The sequence below is a fragment of the Equus asinus genome, chromosome 8 (assembly GCF_041296235.1).
Source record: "Equus asinus isolate D_3611 breed Donkey chromosome 8, EquAss-T2T_v2, whole genome shotgun sequence".
NCBI classification, from domain to species: domain Eukaryota; kingdom Metazoa; phylum Chordata; class Mammalia; order Perissodactyla; family Equidae; genus Equus; species Equus asinus.
The window spans coordinates 3,057,781-3,081,629 of NC_091797.1; the positions used below are offsets into that span (position 1 = coordinate 3,057,781).

Genomic DNA, 23,849 nt, shown 5'->3' on the forward strand with positions numbered 1-23,849 from the left:
GGTGCATTGTTCCAAATGTGTCTGAGTAGAAAATACAGAAGCACTGTACAAACCTATTACATTTGAGAAACCATTAGCCTCAGCGGAGTATTAACGGCATGCTATGAAAACCGTGAATATATTTTCAGTATCTGTATTGAAAACAACTTTATAAATATGTAAATTTCCATTCAACAAATCCAAAACAAAATGCACTAAAAACCTGATATGTAGACAAAAGTTTATTTACACCATACAACATTTTAAATATTTTATACACAGCTGCAGCAGAGAAAGCTACTCAGAGCTTTCTAGAGAAAACTGCAATAATAAAGATGTGAAATATATTATTCATATAAAAGTGAGATTATTACTTTATTGCATTTAAAGCAATGAAGAATGTAGCTCAACAAACATTCATTTAATGACAAAAACTTTGCTTTTATATTATAAAGTAAAAAGTGTAGTAATGGCCAAACAGACTGTTATAAACTTTAAAAACTGCATAAATATATACATTGTGCTTCATGGTGAAGTTTTTTGAAAACTAAACCATATGAAGCGGTTACAACATGAATCGTTGCTTGAGGTTTATCTATAAAGATTACCTTACAAATCCATTCCACAGGTACTTACAACACAGGGTGGTCAGAACTGTACACCTGGTCCCTCTCCACTAGCCCGACTAGTGAGAAGTCACCGAATGCAAACACCACTGACATTTGGCACATGAAGGTCCTGACACAGGAGAGTCACACTGTCCAGATAGAAACGTCAGGCTTCCCAAGTCTTAAGCGTCAGTGCAAAAGCTTTGTCTCCACCTCAGGCCCTTTTGATTTTGTTAAACTTCTGTTTGAAAGTCGCCCTCTTGCACATCCAGAGGCAGACTCAGACACTTCTCCCACTCCGCTGGCCGCAGTTCCAAAGCGTCCTTTGTCTCTGTGTCTAAGACATTGATTGTGGTGTAATGTTGGTATTCACTGGGATTTTTGAAACTGTCCCATGGATTCTTGTTTGGTGCTGGGTTTTCCTGTTGAGAAGAGAGAGGAGGAGAGCCATTTATTTGAGGACTAGGATTGCTGCTTGTTGAAGTTTCCAGGGAGAGGGCACCTTTGTAACCCTAACCCAGTTTACACGATTCAGGGAGGATCTGAAATCGTGGCCAGCTGCAGGAAACGGTTTTGATTTCAGTTTTCCTTCATGGAACAAACTGATGAACACCTTCTTTAAGCTGTCCTAAAATTTTCCGGCAATCAAAGGAAGTGAGTACTATTATGGGAGGCAAAGAAGATGATGTTTTGTTTTGAGCATCTTGTGAAATGTCAGTATCACTCTGTGTTAAATTACCACTAAGATTAAATGTAGAAAATTAAAGTATTTTGGCAGAATCTTGAGATAAACAAAATTTGGGGCTATGTAATGAGGAATGTTATGTAATAATAAAAACAGTTACCCAAACTGACCATATTTCATAAAACAGAATTTTAGATCACTATCTTTGCTCAGTTTTTCTTCAAGATATTATCTTTTTTAGAATATTAAAATGCTGCTATGTTCCCTTGTGTAATCTATTTTTTTTCTGTATATTTGGGTGGCACACTAATTTAGCAAAAAGCATTCTTCCCTTCAAAGAGCACAGCTTTTTAAAAAATATAGGCGGTTTAAGAAAATGTCTACAAGCCACCATTCCTCATGTTTGAGGTTATTACACACCCTCTAATGTTACCTAAGGTTTAAGATCGGCCTCATTATGACTCCACTCAGACCTTCCATGTTATACGTGCTCCATAAATGTGTAGACATCATTTGGAGTTCCTATAGTCTGATGTGTTGCTAAGATTGAGCAGTGAATTTGTTTCATTTTAAATGTGCTGTCTAAAGATTTCTGTGAAATGAGAGAATTTGAACGGGATAGACTAAGCTGAGTAATATCAAAGAAAAAGAAGAAAGTCATGACTGAAAGCTCCTTAGAAAAAACTAAAACAACTATTAGTTGTTGATGGTGTCCCTTACTACCCACCCCCCAAATTGCAGCCTTCAGTCCATTATAATCAATTAGCAGGGGGAACATAAAATAGGCACTTGAGTTATTATCTGGGTTCCACTCAGTATATTAAGCCATTCTCAAGTATGGATAAGCAAAAGAGACAGCTTATAAAAATGTTTATCATAACTAGAAATTAAATTATTAAAATCTTCAATACATTAGATATTTTTAGCACTTAGACTTAATCATGAGGACATACAAGAAAAAAATAGCTAATAGTAAAGATTTAATAAAACGTTAAACTTTAGGATACATGCAGGGGATTAATTCTGATTTAGTCTAATATCCTAAAGTCTCATGAACTCGTAACTCTCCTTCCTCGCCTCCCTTCAAACAACACTTATTCATCAGCTGCTGTGTGTTGGGCATCATATTAGGCACTAGGGACAATAAGGTGATAAATCAAATATGGAAAAGCAGCCCGGTCCCCCAGGGAGCAGAGGATTGACACACACAGGTCCAAACTCCAGTCGCTCCATTTCGTATGGACATGGCCTTGAACAATTTACTCAATTTCCCTGAACCTCAACTTTAATATTTGCAGAACAGAGATATGCTTTGTATTGTGGGACAAAGGGGTTGACAAAATATGGGATTGTTACCTACTTTGTAGGGTCGCAGAAATAAAAGCAGAGGGGTGGAGCACAATGCCTGGCATTTAATAACTGTGCAGTAGACAGTAATCATCCTTATTAGGAAGGTGTTTACAGTTAAACGAAGGTGTAAGATATATATCTGCATCTATGCTCCAGGACAGTGCTGTGGGAGGTCAGGGGAGGGTGGAGATATGGCTTCCTTTTGTGGAAGCACAAAAACTCTCCTGTGAAAAGTGACATCGGGGGTGGCAAAGACAGATGGGCTTGGTCATGCAGATGTGTGTGGTTGGAGGTCAGGTGGCTAAACAGGCAGGCACACTAAGAAGTGAAAATCCAGAGAGCATGGCCATGGGACAACTAGGAGAACATGACCAATTCATTTTAGTCGGTGTGAAAAAGAATAGCAGAAAAATCAGGCAGAAGGTGAACTTTTAAGGCCAGATCACAAGGGTCTTCATATGCCAGGCTCCTCAATTTGGAATTTGTTTTGTAGGCAACGGGAAACGGTGGCCTGTCTGGGGGCACTCCAAGGACCCGAGTCGTCAGCCATCAACTGAAAGGGGCACCCGTGTGAATCCCGCTGAATCAAGCCGTGGAGGGACTGATCCTTCTTAGACAAGGGCTGTCTACAGGAGCTCTCTAGAATCCTTAGCTTGACAAAGTTCAGTTAGTTCAAGCCTAAAAGGATTCAAATATGTAAAACATTGGTTCACTTGCTTTCAAAATAGGGGTTCCATTATGTTTGGAACAAGTGTGATTTTCGTTTTATATTTTAAAGATCATGCACTGAGGATACATGAACTAAAAGGACCAATTTGAAACTTTGTCAGAAGGTCAAGATTCTAATTTCAAAGAGTATTATTGCCAGGACATGACTGATTGCGTTTCTGAGAAGTTCTATTCATGGCTAGCAATAATTAATAAGGTTGGCTTTGTCGTTCATCTCCTCGGGTATCCCATGGTACTCCCAGCTGAGCTGGGGCTCTCATCATCGTTCACAAGTGTGTAGACAACTTTTAGGTCAGAGCCTCCCGCCTCTTTAGTGGTGAGGAACTTCTGGCCTGGGCAATCAGAGTGAGGACAGGACCTGCAGGGCCTGAGGAGGGCCGGTGCCCTCAAGCTACCATCTTCCTACACGATTGGGTGCGACCAGAAGGGGTCGGCAGACTCTCACATGGAGAGGAGGTGTAACATGCTCAGCGGTCCAAGTGAATGATAAACTGGAGCAGCCCGAGGGATCACTGATGTGACAGGAGAGCTCAGGGGCCAGGACAGGCCTCAGTGGAGGCCTGAACCTTACGATGCAAAGTTCAACCCAAGTTAGTATAAGTTCCTGAATTGATGCAGCTGGTTTTTGTTTATTTTTTGAGCTCAAGTGCAGAATGGTGGAGACGTAGTTAAACGGAAGCATGTGTGAGAAAGGCCTAATAAATTATAAACTTAATTTAAGCCAACATGTATGAAGCTTCCAAAATTGCTAATTTGGTCTTAGGCTGTATGAATAGAAATAGAATGCTAGCGGAATAGGGAATTCAGAGCCACCACAAACATGGCAGGGCTGCCCAAGTGTTCCCCACAGCTCATGGGCCGGGTCCTGGGGCAGGCCTGCTGTCACCCTGGGGTAAGTCCCTTCCTCATGTCTTTCTTTCCTTCCTTCTTCCAACCTACCAATATGGGGGACAGAGTGAGAGAGAGTACGTTTATTCTAGAGTCTAAAAGAGCAAGAATTTGCAGAAGCTCCATGGGGGGCAGGGATCTTGATGGAGAATAGGGGGTGAGAAACATTTAGAGTCAAAGAGTTCTTTTAACAACGCCTTTTCCTTGAGGTGTGGTTTAAATGCTGTCCTGCCTGGAAGCAGGGAAATGGATTAAATGGGCTTTGGTTTCCTTTTGATTCCCCCAAATTCTACATAATTACCATCATTTGCAGTGCTAGGCAGGTGTTGCGAGTTCGTAGCCAGGAAAAAAAAAAGACATTATAGAGATTTTTGTTTTGAAAATGTCTTTCTCTACCCAATTATGCAATTTTTCATTAGCCATGTGCCACTAAGAATTATATGACAATTAAGGATAATGAACTCACTCACATGTACATTATTAATCAAAACTAAATAAGGAACTCCTTTTTTTTTCTGTTCTGAGATATTTAGCGCAATAGTCAAGCAGCAATGACAACCCTATCCTCCCCAGTACTAACCTCCCAAATGACAAATATTTATAAATCTTCTCTAGAAAAAGCACGCTGCTGCAGAGATGTGGTGTAATTACTGGACTATTTTGGTTGTCAGGAAACTGAGACACAGATATTTGTGCCATTAATGATTTACTACCCAGACCATACGACAAGGGGAAATTACTATAACATAGCAGGCAGCCAGCTGTATCTGTTATATAAGTCTTTCAGATCTGTAAACATAACCCTATGTTTTGTTTTTTTATAAACAAATGAAGTTTCTTCAATCTATTTCAACATTAGCTTTCAATATTCCAAAATGAGTAGCTAATGTGTTTAAGTCTAACCTCAATGGCACAATTCTTATTTGCCTGCTAACTAAAAACTGACAGCTTAACATTTGGAGGAGTAGATGAGAAAGAACCACTCACTTTGGGTAAGTGTCTTCTACATGCATAGTATTGTGTTGGGAATAAGTAATGCGCGATTCCTGCCTTAAGGGGGAAAAATAGACTGACACACGTGTGAACTATTCACAGACCAATTAGGAGTTAAAGTGTACAGTACTCCTTATAACCTTCACTTAACAAACAGACTGGACTCTCAGAGACAGGCATAAACCAAGAGCAGCCACTCACTGATGACTCACCATGACCAGCACTGCACTGATGCTGAGAGGGACATAAGACAAACACTGACAGGCGTAAATTCTTGCTCCTGATAGGCTAATGTTACTAACCAGAAGCCAGGACTAAGACTCATCACACACGTATGGAAGGATCCCTGGAGCCTGAAGGTGATCAAACAGCGTGTACCTTAGAGCAACATACAGATTAGGACCCCTTATATTGTGAGGAGGGGGCCATCCAAGGGCTACAACTGTGTGAGGCAAAGAACACACACTCTATTTGGAGTGAAGAAGCGTGGTGTCAGATGGCAGTGCTCAGCTTCTTATAGGTGAGCCTCAGCTTCTTAACCCCTCAAGTGCTCTACCTTCCTTGGAAAGTGTTGTGAGGATCGAAGGAAGCGTAAGTTAATCACTGTGTCCTGTGCTCAATTTAGAAGGAGAAAATTGAGGTTTAGAAACCTAAGCTGGATAACTTGCTCAAGATTAGATGGTTCTTGGTTGAGCTTTCTAGTATACTGATTTCTGGACTCCTGGTCCTGTGCCCTCACAAATAATTATGTAGTCTTCTCTGGAGCTATGACTGTGCCATGCAGAGCAACTGCAGACTATCATTTTATTTGATGAAGTCCTATGCTAGGATTGCAGTAGCGTGAATGCATGAGAAGAGAGTGGTCACAATCAACAGTCAAAGCCCCCAATGTTGATTGTTGATGTGTTTCCCAAAACACTTGTCACAAAACAAGTGAATTTCGAGGCCAGCCCGGTCATGTAGTGGTTAAGTTTGCGTGCTCCGATTTGGTGGCCCAGGGTTCACAGGTTCGGATCCCTGGCATGGACCTACACACACCACTTATCAAGACATAAAATAGAGGAAGATTGGCAACAGATGTTAGCTCAGGGCCAATTTTCCTCATTAAAAAAACCCAAAAAAACCCACAAGTGAATCTCCTAGAGACAAAACCTACCATTCTGGTTTCAGGTAACAAAACCAACTCTCCCGCTCTCTCCCTCTTTGTTTGTACTATGACCTTAAAACACCAGGCATTCAAATGAAAATGGAAACATTTAGTTAACTATTTGGATATTTGAATTAACTTTTAGCTGATGAGAAAAGGCCCAGGTGAAGCCAACACATTTTTGATATATAACTAATTCCAATTAAAGCTTGTAAATGAGAATATTTGACATATGAATAAAAATGCCTAAAGATTCTGTCATTCCTAATTTGCCTCTTAGTACATTCCAAAGTACATTTTGAGGGGTTATTATTTTTTTCCATGTATGCAGGTCTTGTGTTCCGGAGACAACGAGGAGCATCTGAGGGCAGGATGATGGCTGACATGACATGGGGTCAGCGCAGGTCAGCCACCGAGCAAGCCCGGTATACTCACCATGCTGCTTGTATTTGGTATATCCCGAAATCTGTCCAACGTCTGAAATTTCTGATTGAGCTCCTGAAACAGTTCCATATGCCTCTTCCTCGTATGCATGACCTTCTGCAAAAGAGAACAGGATGGCTCTCATTTCTAATGTGATTTATGCATTAAAAAAAGAGATTTAATATTTTCGCTTTACTAATAAGGGAAATCAAGTTTGGCAGGAACCAGGAGGTCCCAAAGGATGCCACAGATGCACATGAGTTGCACCAAATCCTTGTCTCATGGTCAGCACTTCTTGAACATGAAGAATTGGCTTTTTCTTCCACTTACAAAATTACCAAAAAATAGTTTTCTCTTGTGGGTGCATTAAAAATGTAACAGTCATTCCTGGGTTAGATTTTCATCATTCAAAGTTAAAGCTGTTTTACAAAAATTGTTACAATATAAAAAAAAAAGTTTAAAAATTTGGGCTTGTAAAGCACCCGAGTCTCTCATGCTTGTCATGGGAAATATTACTTTTTTATGTTTTATTTCTATAAACACTAAAATCCTAGCTGGCTGTACTAAAGGGGAAGCAAATTCCCAAGCCCTGCCATTAAAGCTGACTCAAGGCACTAAAGTATCCGAAATATATGTGAGATCTGAAATCTTACTTTCCATGTGAATAATGATTAAACTTCCAGAAGGAAAATCTGACCCATAAGTTTCATATTTGTTTATGAGACGGTACAGAATCTTAACAGTTAGGATTCAGAGCATAAATTGTGTGGTTGATGAGCTTCTAAAATCACAGATACAAATATGTTAGTACTCTTCATCCCTGGTTACGCCCTTTCTCCCAACTTCATTGTAGCTCAATGGAGTCATAAATAAAAATGACAATGGGGAAGTCCCGTGGGTTGAATCTTTTTCTATTGCAGAGCATTTAAAAGAGCACTAACAAAGAAGAGTTAGATAATAAATCCCCTGTATTTTCGAGTGTTATTTTAAAGGAGAAAATGCCTTCCTCAATTTTGATTTTTAAAAGTTACAAATCAATATTTCAGTGATTGTCCAAGATTGTGCCTTCATGTTTGTGTAAGATGTTATAGGATTTTTAAGCATGTGCTTCCTAACTCACCATCACTCATGTGGACTACATAGGTTTGTTATATTCATGCCTAAGCTATGACTTGAACATTTGGTCTATTGTTTTAATTCCCATATATTTTCAAAAGTAAGGATTTGTTTTGAAAAAGAAATATATCTTTAGGGGAAGATCTATCATGCTTAATTTTCTTCTAAAAAGACGCTTGTGGAGAACTCTATCTCCTTGAGGAAAAAAAGGCAAAAGAGAAATGCAAATTGAATCTTTAACATATTTTTAAAAACCTTTTTCTCTCTTATGCTAACTTTCATTGCCTGTATTTAATGAGTCTGTGTTTAGACAATCCTTTGTTTAGCTAATTTCTTCTATTTTCATTAGCCTACTTTGAGAGAATCCTGCCATTTTAAATCCTGCTACAAGCAGATTATTTTCGTCTTTGCTCCTCTTAGCTCTAGGAGTTGGCTGTTGACGAACCAAGTGGTTGAGGATGAGAACATGGCAGCATTATTCATGACGGGGATATGAAACATAGCAAGCAATTACAGAGCAATTAAGCTCCCATCAGTTTTGGGAAGAGTACAGGAAACAGACTTGCAGGATTTACAGAGAAACACCAGGCAAACATAATTTGACTAGTGATGGCTGATGGAGATTTATGGAAGGGAAGATTTGCATAAGCAACTCAATGGTGGGATTTTGGGGACCACGTAGCTGGCAAACATAATGCAGTATGTTCTATACTTGGGGAGGAAAATAGTCCCATGCAGTATCAGGTCCCAAAACATTGATTAATGTATAGATTTGTGTTACAAGGAGTACCTTTTTAAAAAACTGTAGTCATCAGAATATTGACTCTGGCTCTAACTTACAAATAGTGTTTTTCATGATAATGCATCTTACTCTATAGTTACTTTCTAGTAGAGTGGGTAGGAGTGATGTCACACTACTGACATTTCTCTAAAGATATTTCATTCCTTAGTTAATACATATTCATGAGCACCACATGTTGTGCTAGATGCTGGAGTAATGATGGTGTGCAAAAGCCCATAGAGTGGCTGCCCTCTTAAACTGGAGGTTGAAGGGAGGACCCAGGCAGTATTCACACAATAATGCAAATATATGTTCAATTAGAACTGTGATAAGGAAAACAAATGGTGCTGTTATGAGGGCAAGTTATAGAGGAATTTGCTAAGATAAATCCAAGTGAGGTAGATTCCTAAATTTTTAAATATTCATTTTTAAGTTGAAAATTCCTCTATCATTTGCTCTTTCCTCCATTTTCTAAAATTTAGAGAATTTCTAGTGCCATTTTCAGTCTTATGCCCAAATCCCCTTTGCTCAATGAGATCATTCCTTTCCACAGACAAGGAACTCACTGTCTTCTGAGATAGCTGATGCTATTGGCACATCTCCCTAGTTTTAAGGCGGGCTGTGATGACTTTTTATGTGCAGTCTTCATTTATCTTTCATCTCCTGAGAGGATCCTGACTTTGCATTGGGAGCTATACCCTCCCATGTTGTTGGAAATGTCAGTCAAGGTCCCTACCATGCCCTGGCCAAGAGGTTAATTATTCTATATCCTTCTAACAAAGTTCTCTTTTTCTTGTTAGTCAAAATCACTCTTTGTCTCTTGCAACCAAATATCTCTATTGAACAAAGCATGTTTAATAGAGCAAACAAAGTGTCAAATATATCCCACGGAAAGAAGGATACATTAACCAATCGGAGTTTGTATAATCATATTGAATGGACAGCACCTGACTCAGAACTGAGTGGATTTTAATTTGAGGAGGTTGATTGCTAGGACGTACTCAGATATGGTGGACACCAGTGTTACCTAACCAAAAAGCATTTTGCAACGTTCTAATAGGCTAATGAAAGCTACTCTGAATAATAAAGCTCAAGGACACTGAAATAAATATGGAAAAAACTGAAAAATTTGGATGCTGAAATCTGGGGCCCTTCCTACCTAGAAACATAAATTGCAAATACATCCTCATGCCAGATAATCATTCTAATTTGAAACTGCCACCTTGACACAACCAAAAATCACCATAGCAATGATGGCCTGCTGGTTCTGACAGAAGTACCACTTTAGAGCTGCCAGTCAACAGCTCAGGTATCTGTCATGGGCTCAGTTTTATTTTCGAAGCATGATTCCTTCTTGTTCACAGACTCAATGCATCTTTCATTTTTTAGTGAGGAAGCTTCCGCTGACAAGAAAGCCGGCATCACAGCGAATACTGGAGAGTTTCTAACCCAGCAATTCTGGTATAAAAACTTACCTGTGGTTTTAGTTTTTACAAGTAATAAGGGTTTCCTCTTATTTAATTACTTGTCTGAATAATTATTTATTTGCAGCTCTCATGCCTTTAATGGTCTTAACCATCAAATTGGAAATTTTCATGCTTATAAATATTATTGGTCCATTTTGATGGCTATTTTTGGATTTTTACTGACATTAAGGTTTATCTGTTTACTTTTTCTTTCTTTTATGACTTAAACAGTGTGTCCTAAAGAAATTAGCTTCTGTGAAAAACTCAATTTAGAATTTAGTTTTATAAAACCTTGTAAAAATTTTATAACAATATAGTCTGATTGGCAATATATATAAACTTCAGGTTCCTCTAGTTACAGTGCCTGTCAAATATTATAGGCATCTTTTGCAATAAGGATAAATGCTTGGTAATGCTCCCTTCCCCTCAGATTATTATCACGCAACGGTTTTTGAAGCTGTGTATGAACCCCCATCCCAAGAGGACCAGCAACCTAATTGCACAGAAACATTGTCTTCTGAATAGCTTATTTCACAAAACACTTATCTTTCATTTTATGTCTCTGTAACTCAAGGGAGGCAGTCTTTGTGGCCTTTTGATTGTTGCTATTAGAGAAAAAGCGATAAGTTGTAAAGCACTTTTATGAAATTTCAGATATTTGAGAAAAATTAGGATATTGTGGGGGATCAGAATTGGCCACCCCAAAATGTGTCTCTTTGCCTTGATTATTTTTAAGAACAAAAGACTATGAAAGTAACTTTGGCTTTCCCCCTAATTACCTAAAAGAATTTAAGATAGAAGGCCTGTGCCCAGGACAGGCCATCATCATAGATAACTCTGGGTATCAGGAGACTGGGAGGGTCCATGCTAAGCCCATTCTTATCAAAGTTCTGTTTACCAGACACTTGCTTTTCCATTTCCATGGGAATTGCCTTCCTCCCCATTTGAAGTCCCCAAACACTACCCACAACATCCTCCTTTGTCTTTAGCTGAAGATAGTATTAAGGTAACAGCCTCCGCCATTTTGGAGAATTGCTCAGTTTTCCTGAGTGTCTCCCATGTACACATGTTATAAAGCTTTGTTTAATTCTCTCTCTATTCTGCCTCATGGAATTTAATTCGTAGGCCAGCCAGAAGGACCCAGAGGGTAGAGGAATTGTCTTCATCCCCTACAATATAAACAACCTGTATGTCTTCAGCACCTACCACATCCCAGGCAGTCCCCTGGATGAAATCCTGGGACACGGCAAAGCTAACAGCTCTGAGTCTGGACAAACCTGGGTTTCTATCTCAGTTCCATCACTTTCCAGTTGTGTGGTCTGGGGCACAAAATCCTTTTCACTCATTTCAGTAGTCAGAATAACCTTGCAAAAGCAGGGCTGTTTTGAAGATTTAAAAAGGGATATAAATCACTTATCGGTGGAGCACAGAGATAAGAGCCACTTAAGGAATGTTGGCCATTATTATCTTTCTTAATCCTCACAACAGCCCTGGGAGGTAGGAGTCACTCTCTCACTTTCCTGATTAGGATGCTGAGGCTCAAGAGGCTAAGGAAAGCTCCCAAGCTCAGAGGAGGTGAGGGAGCAGGAATTCATTCGGAATCCAAAGTCACTTCTCTTCGCATGCTGTCTTACACTCATCCCACAGGTGTGGGAGCAGCCTCCTTCAGAAGATGCAAGTTTGTGATTATGCCCTATCCAGATGGAAAAGGAGAAGAAACAATGTAGAGTGGGCTAGGTGCCTTCTGTGTGAACCCACTAAACTCTGGGTATTGATCACCCTGCAACCATCCCACAGTACTGGACTTATCTTGTGGAAGGCTGGTATCTTGTCTCTGAACATCTTGTGGGCCACTTCTTGGATGCGTGACATCCAGCACAATGTTTGGCATTCAGCAGGTGCTCCATAAATGTGTACAGAATAAATTAAATGAATGAAATGGCACAGGGCCATGAGCCAGGAAAAGTGCCTGCAGCATGGAAGGCCACCCTAAATCTTGACTTTGCTCCTCATCAAGAGGTCTCCCTGTTGGAAGGAAGACTCATTTTGTCGGCCTCAGACAGGAACCCTACCTCCCCTTCTGACCCTGTTGTGCTCCCTTAGTTTCCAGACAGGTGGCTTACAAAGGACCTGTAGGTAGATTTGAAACCAACTGGAGGTTTTCTCTTCTAAATTCAGAAGTGTGGGTCACAGAGCTGGGATTTGAGTCTGACTTCCCCGTGAGATAGGCATTACCTTACACGGACTTTTAGTAACTGAGAAATTGTTAGAAAAAGTTGGAGAATCTCCCGACTATAAACTTTAGATTGTGGGGCCTGGAAATTCTGTGCTGACAGGAATTAGAAATCACTCTGCCTGAACTGCCTCTCCCAGCCTCAGGAATTTATACACCTCTCCCGCCGCTGTCCACATTTATTAGTATCAACCTATGGTTCTTCTTCTTTACTGCTCCGCATGTAATGCGTGGGCTGTTGGGTGCGAGTCTGAAGTGAATGTTAAAGCCGTGCCCACTGCAAAGATGACTTGACTCTTAAAGGCGGATCCCAATGTGTCCATAACACAGAACCTGTAGCCACTTGAGCTGTCTGACATTACAGTGGCTATTTATGTTTCTATTTGAATAAACATGTACCCAGAGCTTAAAAGAAGCCATACAGAGTGTCGAAAAAACTGAATGAGGTATATATATTTTTCATTTTGTCACTGCCACTCCAGAGTCTACTTGACTGCAAATAAACAATTTTGCAATAGTTTAAACTGAGTAATCTGGAAGAGATGGATATAGGGTAGGACTGGGGAACTTAAACGTTTCCTCCCAAATGCGCTGGTTGCCTAACAGAGCACACTCACTGCTGGCGGTCCGGGACAAAGCAGGAGGGCCAGCATGAGCAAGATATTTCTTAGAAATTGCACGCTTTCTATTCAGAAATTAGTATATGTTTTATCTTCTGTGTCATAGCTTAGCTGTGTTCACAGTGATAAAAAATTAATATAGCATATTTTATCTTACTTGACTATGTTTCCCCAAATCTTGCAATAAAAATTCAAGTCCCCGAAAGATAGGCCATGATCATCCCGGATCTGTGTCTTCCTGTGCCCTCTGGCCACTGTCACCTCTCCCCACTTTGAGCAGCTTGGGTTTACAGCTTGGGTTTAACGAGTGTGGGGCTCGTTATGAACATCAAAGGAACTTCCTAAGGCTACAAGTTTCCCATGGAAGAATGTGACAAAGTTTGTCCTCACGTTTTTGGAAGAGAAGATTAAAAATACGGGGACAGAGAAGTATTTAATATGGAATGGATAATAATGTTTATTACAGCTTCAGAATGGATGTGTGTAATTGCATTCCTAAGAATTCCTTGAGCTTTGTCCTCAACCCAAGACAGACCGTTAAAACTACCTGCCTAGTATTTCTGATTTAGCTTCATATTAGGCACCTTAATCCCCAAAGCGTTAAAGTGCAACTCGCCCTAACTGGGTGTCTCCTCGATTTCTCCGGATCTGTTAACGGTACCAGCAGAGCCTGAGGTGCAGACCTGCAGCCACGTTTTTCGGCTCCCTCGTCCGTCCTGCACCCCATGTTCTGTCAGGATCGAATCCCACAGACCCTGACTCCACAGACGGACTGCACCCCTTTCTTTTCCAACCGCCTCTGGGAAGTGGACCATTATTTCTTCTTTCCTGGACAGATCACTTCTTAATTTGTATTTCAGCTTCCTCGTTCACCCTGCTACCATTTCTCCTTCCCATAACTGCCATTTTCATCTTTCTAAAGCCCAGATCAGAGCAAATCCTTCCTCACAAAGAAACAAACAAAACAAAATACAACAAAAAAAGCCTTAGCAGCTTTAGTAGCAGATTAGGTAAAAATTGTTCCCTAGGGTGCAAGCCCTTTGCTCTCTGGTTTCTCAGTTACCTCCTCTGTCCGTTCTTGTCTCCCACAGACCCCATGTTACAGTGAATTTGGACTTCCTGTTTCTTGAGCACGCCACGCCTTAGCCAGCCTCCACGCCTATTTCTCCTCATGCAATTTCTACTTGCCATTTCTGCCGCCTTGAGTTACATATGACGTGGGTTTCTTTGAAGTTCAGTGGGGCTATCTCTCAGGTGTTCCCTCCGGTTGTTCATTTTCTATACTGGTCTCTGCTCCGACTCAGATATAGTGTTTGATAATTTTTTATTAAAGCAAAATTGAATTTTTTAAAATCCAGTTTTCATCATTCATTCAAAGAAAATTTATTGAATGCATACTATATACCAATCACTGCAAGAAAATTTATTGAATGCCTAACATATACCAGGTCCCTTCTTGGAGCTGGGAATACAAATCCAATAAGTGGTCTGTCACGGAACACAGGATGATCCCCACCGTGTGTTCCATGTATGTTCCAGAAAGCAAGAATCTGTGTTCTGCCACTTTATGACCAGTCAACCCTTTGCTCTATGTATACCAGGAATGCAATCTTGTCTTGGAGATCGGCCACAGGAAAGGGCTTGTCCCAGGTGTAACACTTACTAGCCACAGAGTTTTACGGATACACTAGCGGAAAGAACATTGTTATCATGTATAGACTCTGGGGAGCGTGTGAGGCCTGAAGGCAAGATGCTTTCAGGGGACCAGGAGGCAGCATGTCCATCAGTAGCAAAATGCTCATGTGGCCATTGTGTGGTAATGCTTGTGGGGTGGAGTGCAGGGTTATTGGGAAGCTTGACATAAACAAATATAATTTATCCAGCCTGAATTAAAGGGGGAGAGGACAGCTTGGACACTTCCTCAAGGACCATCCACCAAGTTCAAGTAGATTGTATTAAAATTCCTCAGCATTGAAATCTGGCAATCATTTTTCTGAACACAATTTATGAGATATCTCCCATGTAACCATAGTTGCACATAGACTAAGGGAGTAGTACCAAATAGTTGGTAAAGAAAACATGACATCTCAAAGTCTTTTCCCCCTAAATGTTGACACCTATAGCAATCACACAATAATTAGCAATTAAAGAGCTAAAGAAAATATCCGGGGTTGTTATGTTGCAACTTCTTCCCATTATCAGCAAATGTTTTGATGATTCCATGTTATATGTTGGAATTCTAAGCATAGGAAGAAGTATCAACTTAAGGAATCTGCTCTCAGTTGCCATAGAGAACATACTAGAAAGAACAGGTTTTCTAATGCTCCAAATGACACAGTGTGATAAGACTTCTTTTCAGTGCTTGGGATTACATAACTTTGGTTGGTTGCACTGATGCTTAATTTAGATCTGGGTTTTACAATATTTTGTCACCGATGCCTGGTGGGTTAATTCCCACTTCCACCTCCTTTGTACTAACATAACAGCTTATCGCTCTCAGGACCGAAAATATATATACAGTATGATCCTCTATTTTTGGCTACCTGAAGAATTAACAGAAAAAAAACCCACTAAAATATCTATCCCCTAAAAGGCACCAAAGAATCTAAAAGTGAAGATTGTTAAATATTTTTCTCTTTGAATTTATAGTCTTGATACTTTTACCCCCAAAACTTAGGATGTAATGAGATATTTATCCCATACCAGGTTGCTACAATTGAGCCACATCACTGCTAAAATTTGCCCCCTAATCATTGAGGCTAAATTCTTTATCACTATTTTGTATCTTGTACAAATACTACTGAAATATTACTGAAAAAGACCAGTTTTCCTTAGACTCTATTCAGGGTAAAGCCGGAGTTTGTTCCCCATTGCAGTAATAAAAACAGTTAAGTCTCACCTTTGATGCCTGATGTACATTACCGAGCTGCAACATTCATCTACATAAATGAAATGACTGAATTATGATTTTCCATGTTCTGAGAATCTTCTGTAATTTTAGGAATATCAGCTAAGAGTATTGAGTTCTACGTAAGCATCACAACAGTACAAATATGCAGGAGAAATTTATAATGTATTATATCCAATTATGTCAGCAGGCTATGAATCATATCCAATTATCAAGATGCATAAGTGCATTTTATGTGATGCTCCAACATCATTAATTTTGTGCTTAGCATAAGCTGCTCAAATGGTATGATTTCAGTAATTTCTAGCATCGATAACATAGCATCAATATAAATTCAAAGTAAATTGGAAAAATGAACATCTTCATCTTGTATGTCTGTGAAAAGGCATTTACCAAACACAGGAGCACATTGAAGCAACACTTGCTTTTGGAAAAAAGAATCTGGAATGTACCACAGAGAACCTAAGTAATAGGAATCAGGACCCAAGGCAGGAAAGTCCCAGACAGACCAGCCAAAGCATCTTCACAGGGTCTGCACAGGCAGGCACTGAAGTAAAACGAATGTAATTGTTTTAAATATGAAAATCAAGAAGCTGACATTCCCATCTCCCAACAAACTGAACTGACAAAGTTCAACCCTCACCATCAATTGCATATTTATCTTCACATTTATAAAATGGATTCCTTACCTGTTTGGAAAATCTCAGTTTAGCATATATTTAAAGCAATTAGAACTCTAAAAGTTTTTGCTACAACTAGTTATACAGTATGGATTTTAATTTAAAATGTTTGATTTCCCATTTAATTAAAAAATAGCGGAACCTCTACATAGCTGCACAGAATATTATGTTTAATTATATCTCAATCTTGAATTCAAATAATTAAAATTACAAAAATAATTCTTGGAAACTTACCTCAAAGTCAAGGTCTGAATATCGTGATTTTCTTCTCTGTTAGGTATTTTTTAAAAAGAAGAAAAACCAATAAAGTTATGCTTAGTTATTCAAATAAAATGAAAACCATTATTTTCAATAAAATAATCCTGCTTCTTTGTGTTACAAATATTTCCTTCATATAAGAAAATGTGAAGAGTTTTGCGATTTCAACCATTCCATGCACATTATTCCATTTTTACTTTGAACTTCCTTTAAAATCTAAGAACATAAAAAATACAGCATATTTCTCATCTCAACCTCTTAATTCTAATTTTTCAGTAAGGAAAAATTTTTCTATGAAAATTCACACAAAAAAATTCAGTCTTGAAGAAGACTTTAGATCTACTATACAAAACTACTTTATAGACACAAGGGACCAAAAGCTGCTTAGAAAAAAATCACCTAGCCATCTCCAGACCTCCCCCTAACCAACCTCCAGCCTTCAGTTCTACCCAATTCCACCTGGCCCTCTGTCTAAGCCCCAAATTCCTATCTAAGTCTCACCCACAAATTTCTTCTATGACAGGAAAGTCCTTCTGATTGCTGGTCCTTGGGAACCGAAGTATTTATTCCAAGTTAGTAAAACAACAAGTAGTGCACACCCCTAAAGGGTAGATGTGGATATAAATATCTCCCAGCTCTCCTCTACGGCCCTGACTGGTAAACAGTTGCTGAATCTACTTACAGATAAATGTGCAGTGATAAAATCAGGAACAAAGACAAAAATAAAATTACCGTGATAATATGAGTGGAGGCAAGGTACTCTTAGCATCTACTCTAAGTGGTGGTTGGATTGTTAGAATGACTGGGTGTGAGAAGGAGGGATCTGATAAATGTATTGAGTCCTCCAAATTTTTAGAGAACAAAGTAAGTTTTCAATATAGGGTTTTTTTTTTTAATTTGGGGATTTTTTTTGAAAAGTGGGTATGAAACACAGGGAAAATTAATAAATATTAAAAGCCACTAATATTCAGGCACTGGGAAAAAATATGTAAACCTTTGGACAAACTTCTTCTTCCTCTTCTTCTCTCCCAATACCTATAGTCTTAAGTTCAATAACCTGACAGGGAATCATATCCAAGATAGGCGCGAGATTCTTATAGCTGTTGAACATTAGGAGACACAGCAAAGCACTAATGCAGTTTTTTTTGGAAAATATGACTAAATTTCTGCAGCTAGAGGTAAAATTGTTACTGTGAAACCAGAACCTCCCTGTGTAACCAGCTCCCCAAAGCAGGTTTCAGTAGATGGAAGGGGTATGCCAAAAGAAAGATTTTGTTTTAAAAAAAAGTTAAAATGTTCTGAAATAGTTTGATTTTGGTGTAGCTCCTCCAGATTGAGAATCCAGTCTTCACATGCAATCAAGGAAAGCGCTGGGAAGATTGCTTTGCGAAACGGAAGGAAGCTCAGCATGTTGATCCAGATTTGCTCTCGTCCCCAGCAACAGCCTAGTGGGGCCCAGCCGAGCCCAGCCCAGTTAATCCTGGTGACATCCTGGAAGGAGGAGTGTGTGGGCAGGCACTTAACCCGGCCCTCCTTTGCCATCTCCCTGCCACCCTTGCTGTATGAGAACCGGCCTCCAGCGTGCTGCAGCACGCTTTGCAATACGCTAGACTAAGTGTTACTGTTTCCATTCTGCTCCTGGATGCTTCGCCTTCTTGGCACTGTGACTCAGCAGGACATTTTTGTAAGTATACATTAAGCAAAATTCTTTCCTAATAGAGCAAAATTCAAGCATAGAAACACTTGGTTTTAAGCAATTATTATAGAACATTAGTCATGAGCTTTGTGTTCCATTTGAAAATTAAATAGTGAAATCTTATGAAAAAGGTTCAGTCAGCCGGCAGAGTCGGAGGCCCTTCTGTCGTACGCACTGAGGGCTTCTCTGTTGCCAAAGGTTATAACAGCCATATGTTGCCCTGTTTGCTTCTGAGTGCAAGGCTCTGTTGCCTAAAAACTTGAAATAATGATGGATACATGCCACTAAGGCTCCAGATTTTAGGAGCAAAACCAAAAGATGGGAACCTGGAAGAACACCAGAGACAGACTCTTCTTATGAGAGCAGATGCCACCTATGTTGATGTGAAATACGGAAAAGAAAATGGATATGCTCCTACAAATAAATGTCTCTCTTGTCTATGTAACCGTATTAAAATTAAATTCTAACATAGAGGTATAGCAGAACTAGCAGCCTTGGAGGGTCCAACTGAGAAATGACCAGATGAAGCAGATTTCAATCAAAAGAGCCTCAAGAGAGTTCGGGGTGGGTGGGGAGGGGAGCTGGGAAATAAAGCATTGAAGACGTAAAAATCAGAGAGTGGGGGAAGATGTGGTAGATTTTTAAAGTCCAAGGGAGAAAAAAATTTGGTGTACTATTATTCATATCCCCACAATACTGACCAAGTGTTCCAACCTTTTATAGTTTATAAAGTGCTATCACATTTGAACACACTAATTGTCCTGTCGGATGGCCAGGAAAGTATTATTTATTACCCTCATTTTATGAATGAGGAAAACTGAGGAGGAGAGGAGTTAAAATAACTTGCCTACTTCACCTGGATTTTAAGCAAATCAGCTGGGGCTCACATTCAGGTCTTCTGACTCCAGACCCTGCGTTTTCTCCGCTGTCTCGGTAACTGCTCAGTGGTACAAGTGGTGATGTTTTACAGCGAAGGTACCTGTGATATTTTGCTGATTGTTACCAGAACTCAGCAAGAATAACATTAGAGGACCCAGTCAATCCAAGGCTGGCAGCAGTGGGACTGAGATGCTTTCTAAGCATAAAGCCAGGTCAAACACATTAACTTTTACCTACCAATTATATTTTAGAGAAAAAAGTATCAATATGGTACATATTTGAGAGAAAAATCTGATGGTAATATATAATAACACACAGCAGTAGACTTCTCCACCTCCAAGATGTGTCTCCCACTGCAAATCTACTCTATCTTAAAGAAGTATCAGGCACTGGGAAATCTGTGGTGTAATGGAAGAACCAGAACATTAAATTCCATTAATTCTTCCTCACTAAAACACTCATCATCTCTCCATCTGTTTTCACCCTTGGTATACATGCAGTATGTTGAAAAGTCTTTCAAAGCATTGATGTTTGTAGAAACTGTGACTTAGGTGTCTATTCAAATGTCCCTCTGAGCTCTCTGGAATGTATTGTAAGGTATGAAAGTATTAGAAATAATGGTTACATATTTAAAAAACAAGAATCAACTAAGAAAGGAGACCCAGTTTTTCTGATAAGTTGCCAATTGAAGAAATGCTACATATAAATTTAAAACAAGCCAGGATGGTGTTGAAATAATTTATGAAGATATAAATTCCTCTCTCTACATATCCCCAACTTCCCAAATAACTTCATACAAATCATCCTTTTTGTCACAGTAAGTGATGTTTCTCCTATGCTCATTCCTTTTCTTAATTTCCCACTTAATACAATGCCCCAACTTGTATTCTGTCCTCAACATTCCACTGAAATTCTTCCTGTCAAGGTCTCTGATGAGCTCTATCTGGTCACTTTCCAAGGTCAATTTTCTATCCTCATCTTACTGGTCTCTCGGAAGCTTTTGAAAGTTAATCACTTTCTCATTAAAACACTCCTCATCTCTCAGCTTTTCCTTTTTTCCCTCTCTTCTTTCTTGTAGCTCTTTATCAGGTGTCCTTTGCTGATTGTTTGTTGTCTCCTTGCCTTGTAAATATTGAGTTCCTGAGTTCTCGTTTCTCATATTCTCTCCTTGATGAAATAATTCATTCCCATGGTTTTAAATATCATTATTTAAGTTCCAAAAGTGCTTTTCTTCTTCATGTTTTTCCCATCACAGAAAATGTTGGATGTCTAGTTGGTCAAGCCAGAGACTGAGAAGCCACCCTTCACTCCTTCTTGTCTCTCATCCTGCATGTCAAACCCACCAGCATAGTGCTATCTATTCTACCTACAAAATCCATCTTCATCTGCCACTCTTCTCCTCCACTTTCATCTCTATAGTCAAAGGCATTCTTATCTTTTGTCTGGATTACTTCAGTAGCCTAACTGACCTCCAGTTTTCTGCTCCACCTCCTCTCCTACTACCATTGGATCCTAATTCTTTCTCTTTGAAACTCTCAAAGGGATAGATGGATGGATGGATGGATGGAGAAATGACCATGACAAGCTTCTGCTTCACAGTCCTTGTTTGCTTCCAATGTTTTACAAAGTCCTGCAAAAGCTGATCTCTTTTTCCCATTCCAACTTCATCTTAAGGAGCTCACTCCTTGCTATACAGGTCTTGTCATCCTATGAGACTACTCCAAGCTCTTCCTACCTCAGGACCTCCGCCCTTGCAGTTACTTTTGCCTGAAACGTCCCCTCACCCTCCAGCTCCTCACAAGCTACGTTCCTTCTTAAATTCATCTTTCACCCACACAGCACTTCTGAAGGCTCCCCAGACCATGTTATCTGAAGATGTCTCTCCCTACCACTCCATGGTTATGCCCCAACACAGCACAGTCTTTTATTCATTGGTTAACAGTTAATTAGGTCTCTCTTCCACAGGGTTTATTCACCACAGGGGCAGGATCCACGTCTGTCTTGAGCACTTTCACATCCCAGCATCTAGCAGAGGGCCTGAACACCAGAAGACGTTCACAAAATTATTGATGCATAATAGGAGGAGCTGTGCTATGGCAGCCAAACAAATCCAGAAATATGTGACTTATTTCTTTTATTGTTTTTCTCAGGAATACTCCAGGAGAATTTGGATAAGCAGGTGGACTAAATGCACAAAGAAATCATTATGAATGGATCAATCGACAGCCAAGAGAATCAAGACAGTTTAGAAAAATGCAGGCTTACCATTAATAGAAGGGAAACATTCCTTAGGATGATTTATGAGTAAGAAAATGCACGAAGGGATGAGGCTATTCAGAGGAATACTTGGCAAGCATGTGCATAGAGGCATCTCTCCATATCTAAGTCTCGTAGAACGATGACTAATTTCTCAAAGGGACTACTTCATTGTTTGTGTCACTGCAAAGTAGGCTGGACAAGACACTAGAAGATTCAGAGCAAGGAATAAATTCCACTGACTAATAAACAGCAACACGACTGCCATTAAAAGTTTCTATTACAGAGTGAGCAATGAACCCACTCAAGGAGAAAGCTTTGATACCAAATCCATTCAAAATATCTGTGGAAATGAAACCTGAGAATAACTAATTTTGAAAATGACCCTTACTCGAGTTAATCTTGTTTATATGCCTGCATAAAAGGCAAAATTCCCTAATCCAGGAGCAAGAACAAAGCACTAAAGAAGGGCGGGGCTTCCTTTCACCCCTGCTGCAGGAGAAGATGATGCTCCTGCACAACGCTCAGCTCTGCAACGGCTTCTGCGAGTGACAGTCTCCATGTTCCCACGTGAGGCCATAACATTTGTCTAATATCCTGAATATCCATTTACTGGAGCATTCAATTCAAGCTTCTTCACAGATATTCAAGACATAATGGTAATGAGATCAAAACTCCACCTTACGTCTGAAGTGCTCCTTGCAATTTTCAAAGGGTCTTCACGTACATTACCTAATTTGATCCTCACAGTAGCGATAAGTGAGGCACCCGTGATGTGAGATTATCGCTAAAATGTTTCACTTTTAAAAACCATTATGCTGAGAGCTCTATAATTCATGTCCAGAGGAAAACTGATGTATAAAAATTTAACCTAGAAAGGTGTCCGTTTCCGCCCACTTATAAATTGAGAGAGACTGATCTGAGCATGTTTTGAGAAACACAGTTAAGCTTATACCTAAATGTTTAGAAAGGCTAGAGTAGCCAAACTTTGTTTCTGAAAAAAATAATTTTGTAATTTACTATCTAACTCTGATTGGTTATTAAAGTTTCTTTTTTATTAATAGGAAAAATTAAGGCAAGATTTGTCAGGAGAACAGAAACCACTTACTGTATTTACATTTGAGCAAATTGTTTCACAGGAATTCAAGTGATAGAGGAGCTAAGAAGCCACGTTAAGAGACCATGAGGTGACTCAGGGACTAGCAGGAGAAGAAGAGACTGTCCTGCCCCTCAGCCCAGGCTGGATGGCAAGGGAGATGGCACAGTGACCTCAGCCCAGGGCGTGAGGCACGTGGCAGAGGCTGGAAGCGCTACAGACCTATAGCTAAGGAGACACAAGCTGCTGCCCAAAGCAGAAAGAGTGGAAGGAACATCCTGGGCCTCTCCTCCCCAACCTCCAGTCTCTCACCAGTGTTTCCGAGGGGCCCATCTTCTCACCCAGCAAGAAGCCAATGACGCAGGAACTTGTATGAACCCTGAGTAATCAGGGGAAAAGGGTGACGAGTGGATCATGTGGCAAACAGGCCCTGGACATGCACACAAGTTGGGAAGACTTCTCAGAGAGGAAAGGCTTACTATTTAGATCTAACAGCCTCAAGCTGTTGAATCAATGCCAGTGTTCCAGTGAGTCAAAACAAATGCTCTCTTACTACAATGATATACCTATAATTTTTCAAAAAATAAATAGAAGCACAATCCAAGATTTGAACTATATTTCCTAGTCCTCAGTGGCTTGGGAACTATGATACCTCTTTTTCCCCACTTGCTCCCTAGCGCCTATGTTTTTTTGCTTTATATACACATCATGCACGCGACGCATTTTGCTCACTAACTGGATGACTGAAGTGCTGACGCCAATTGCATTCCTCTTAACATTAAGCCAAGCAATTTGAGGACATCTAGGATTGGAGCCATTGTGAGAAATTCTATCAGATTAATACTGCAATTACTCCATAATTGTGGAAATCTAAAATCTTCAGAATTGCTTAACAAGTCCATTCTGGGAATGGATACAGTTTGGAAGATGGGAGATAACAGAAAGGAAGAAACAAGGTAGGATTAGGCAGGGAGAAAATCTGGGTGTGCTTTAATGCCAGGAAACTTCATGCATTTATTAAACTTTTTACACTCAGAACTTGGGGGTGAACTGAACAA

The 23,849-nt window shown here is 39.8% G+C and overlaps 1 protein-coding gene across 5 annotated transcripts in view; it reads right to left on the bottom strand.

Annotated features, from left to right (window-relative positions):
- Positions 1 to 203: 203 nt before the first annotated feature.
- Positions 204 to 23,849, bottom strand: part of ADGRB3 (adhesion G protein-coupled receptor B3) — a 645,087-nt gene continuing 621,441 nt past the window's right edge. For 4 of the 5 annotated variants that reach the window (XM_070514627.1, XM_070514626.1, XM_014842251.3 and 1 more), the window contains 3 exons: positions 16,841 to 16,876; positions 6,815 to 6,919; positions 204 to 1,009 (listed from right to left, as the gene is read on the bottom strand). In XM_070514627.1, the coding sequence (XP_070370728.1) occupies positions 821 to 1,009; positions 6,815 to 6,919; positions 16,841 to 16,876 (330 nt within the window). In that variant the 3' untranslated portion in view covers positions 204 to 820. The remainder of the gene's footprint in view (positions 1,010 to 6,814; positions 6,920 to 16,840; positions 16,877 to 23,849) is intronic. The other variant, XM_070514625.1, reaches the window with a different exon arrangement.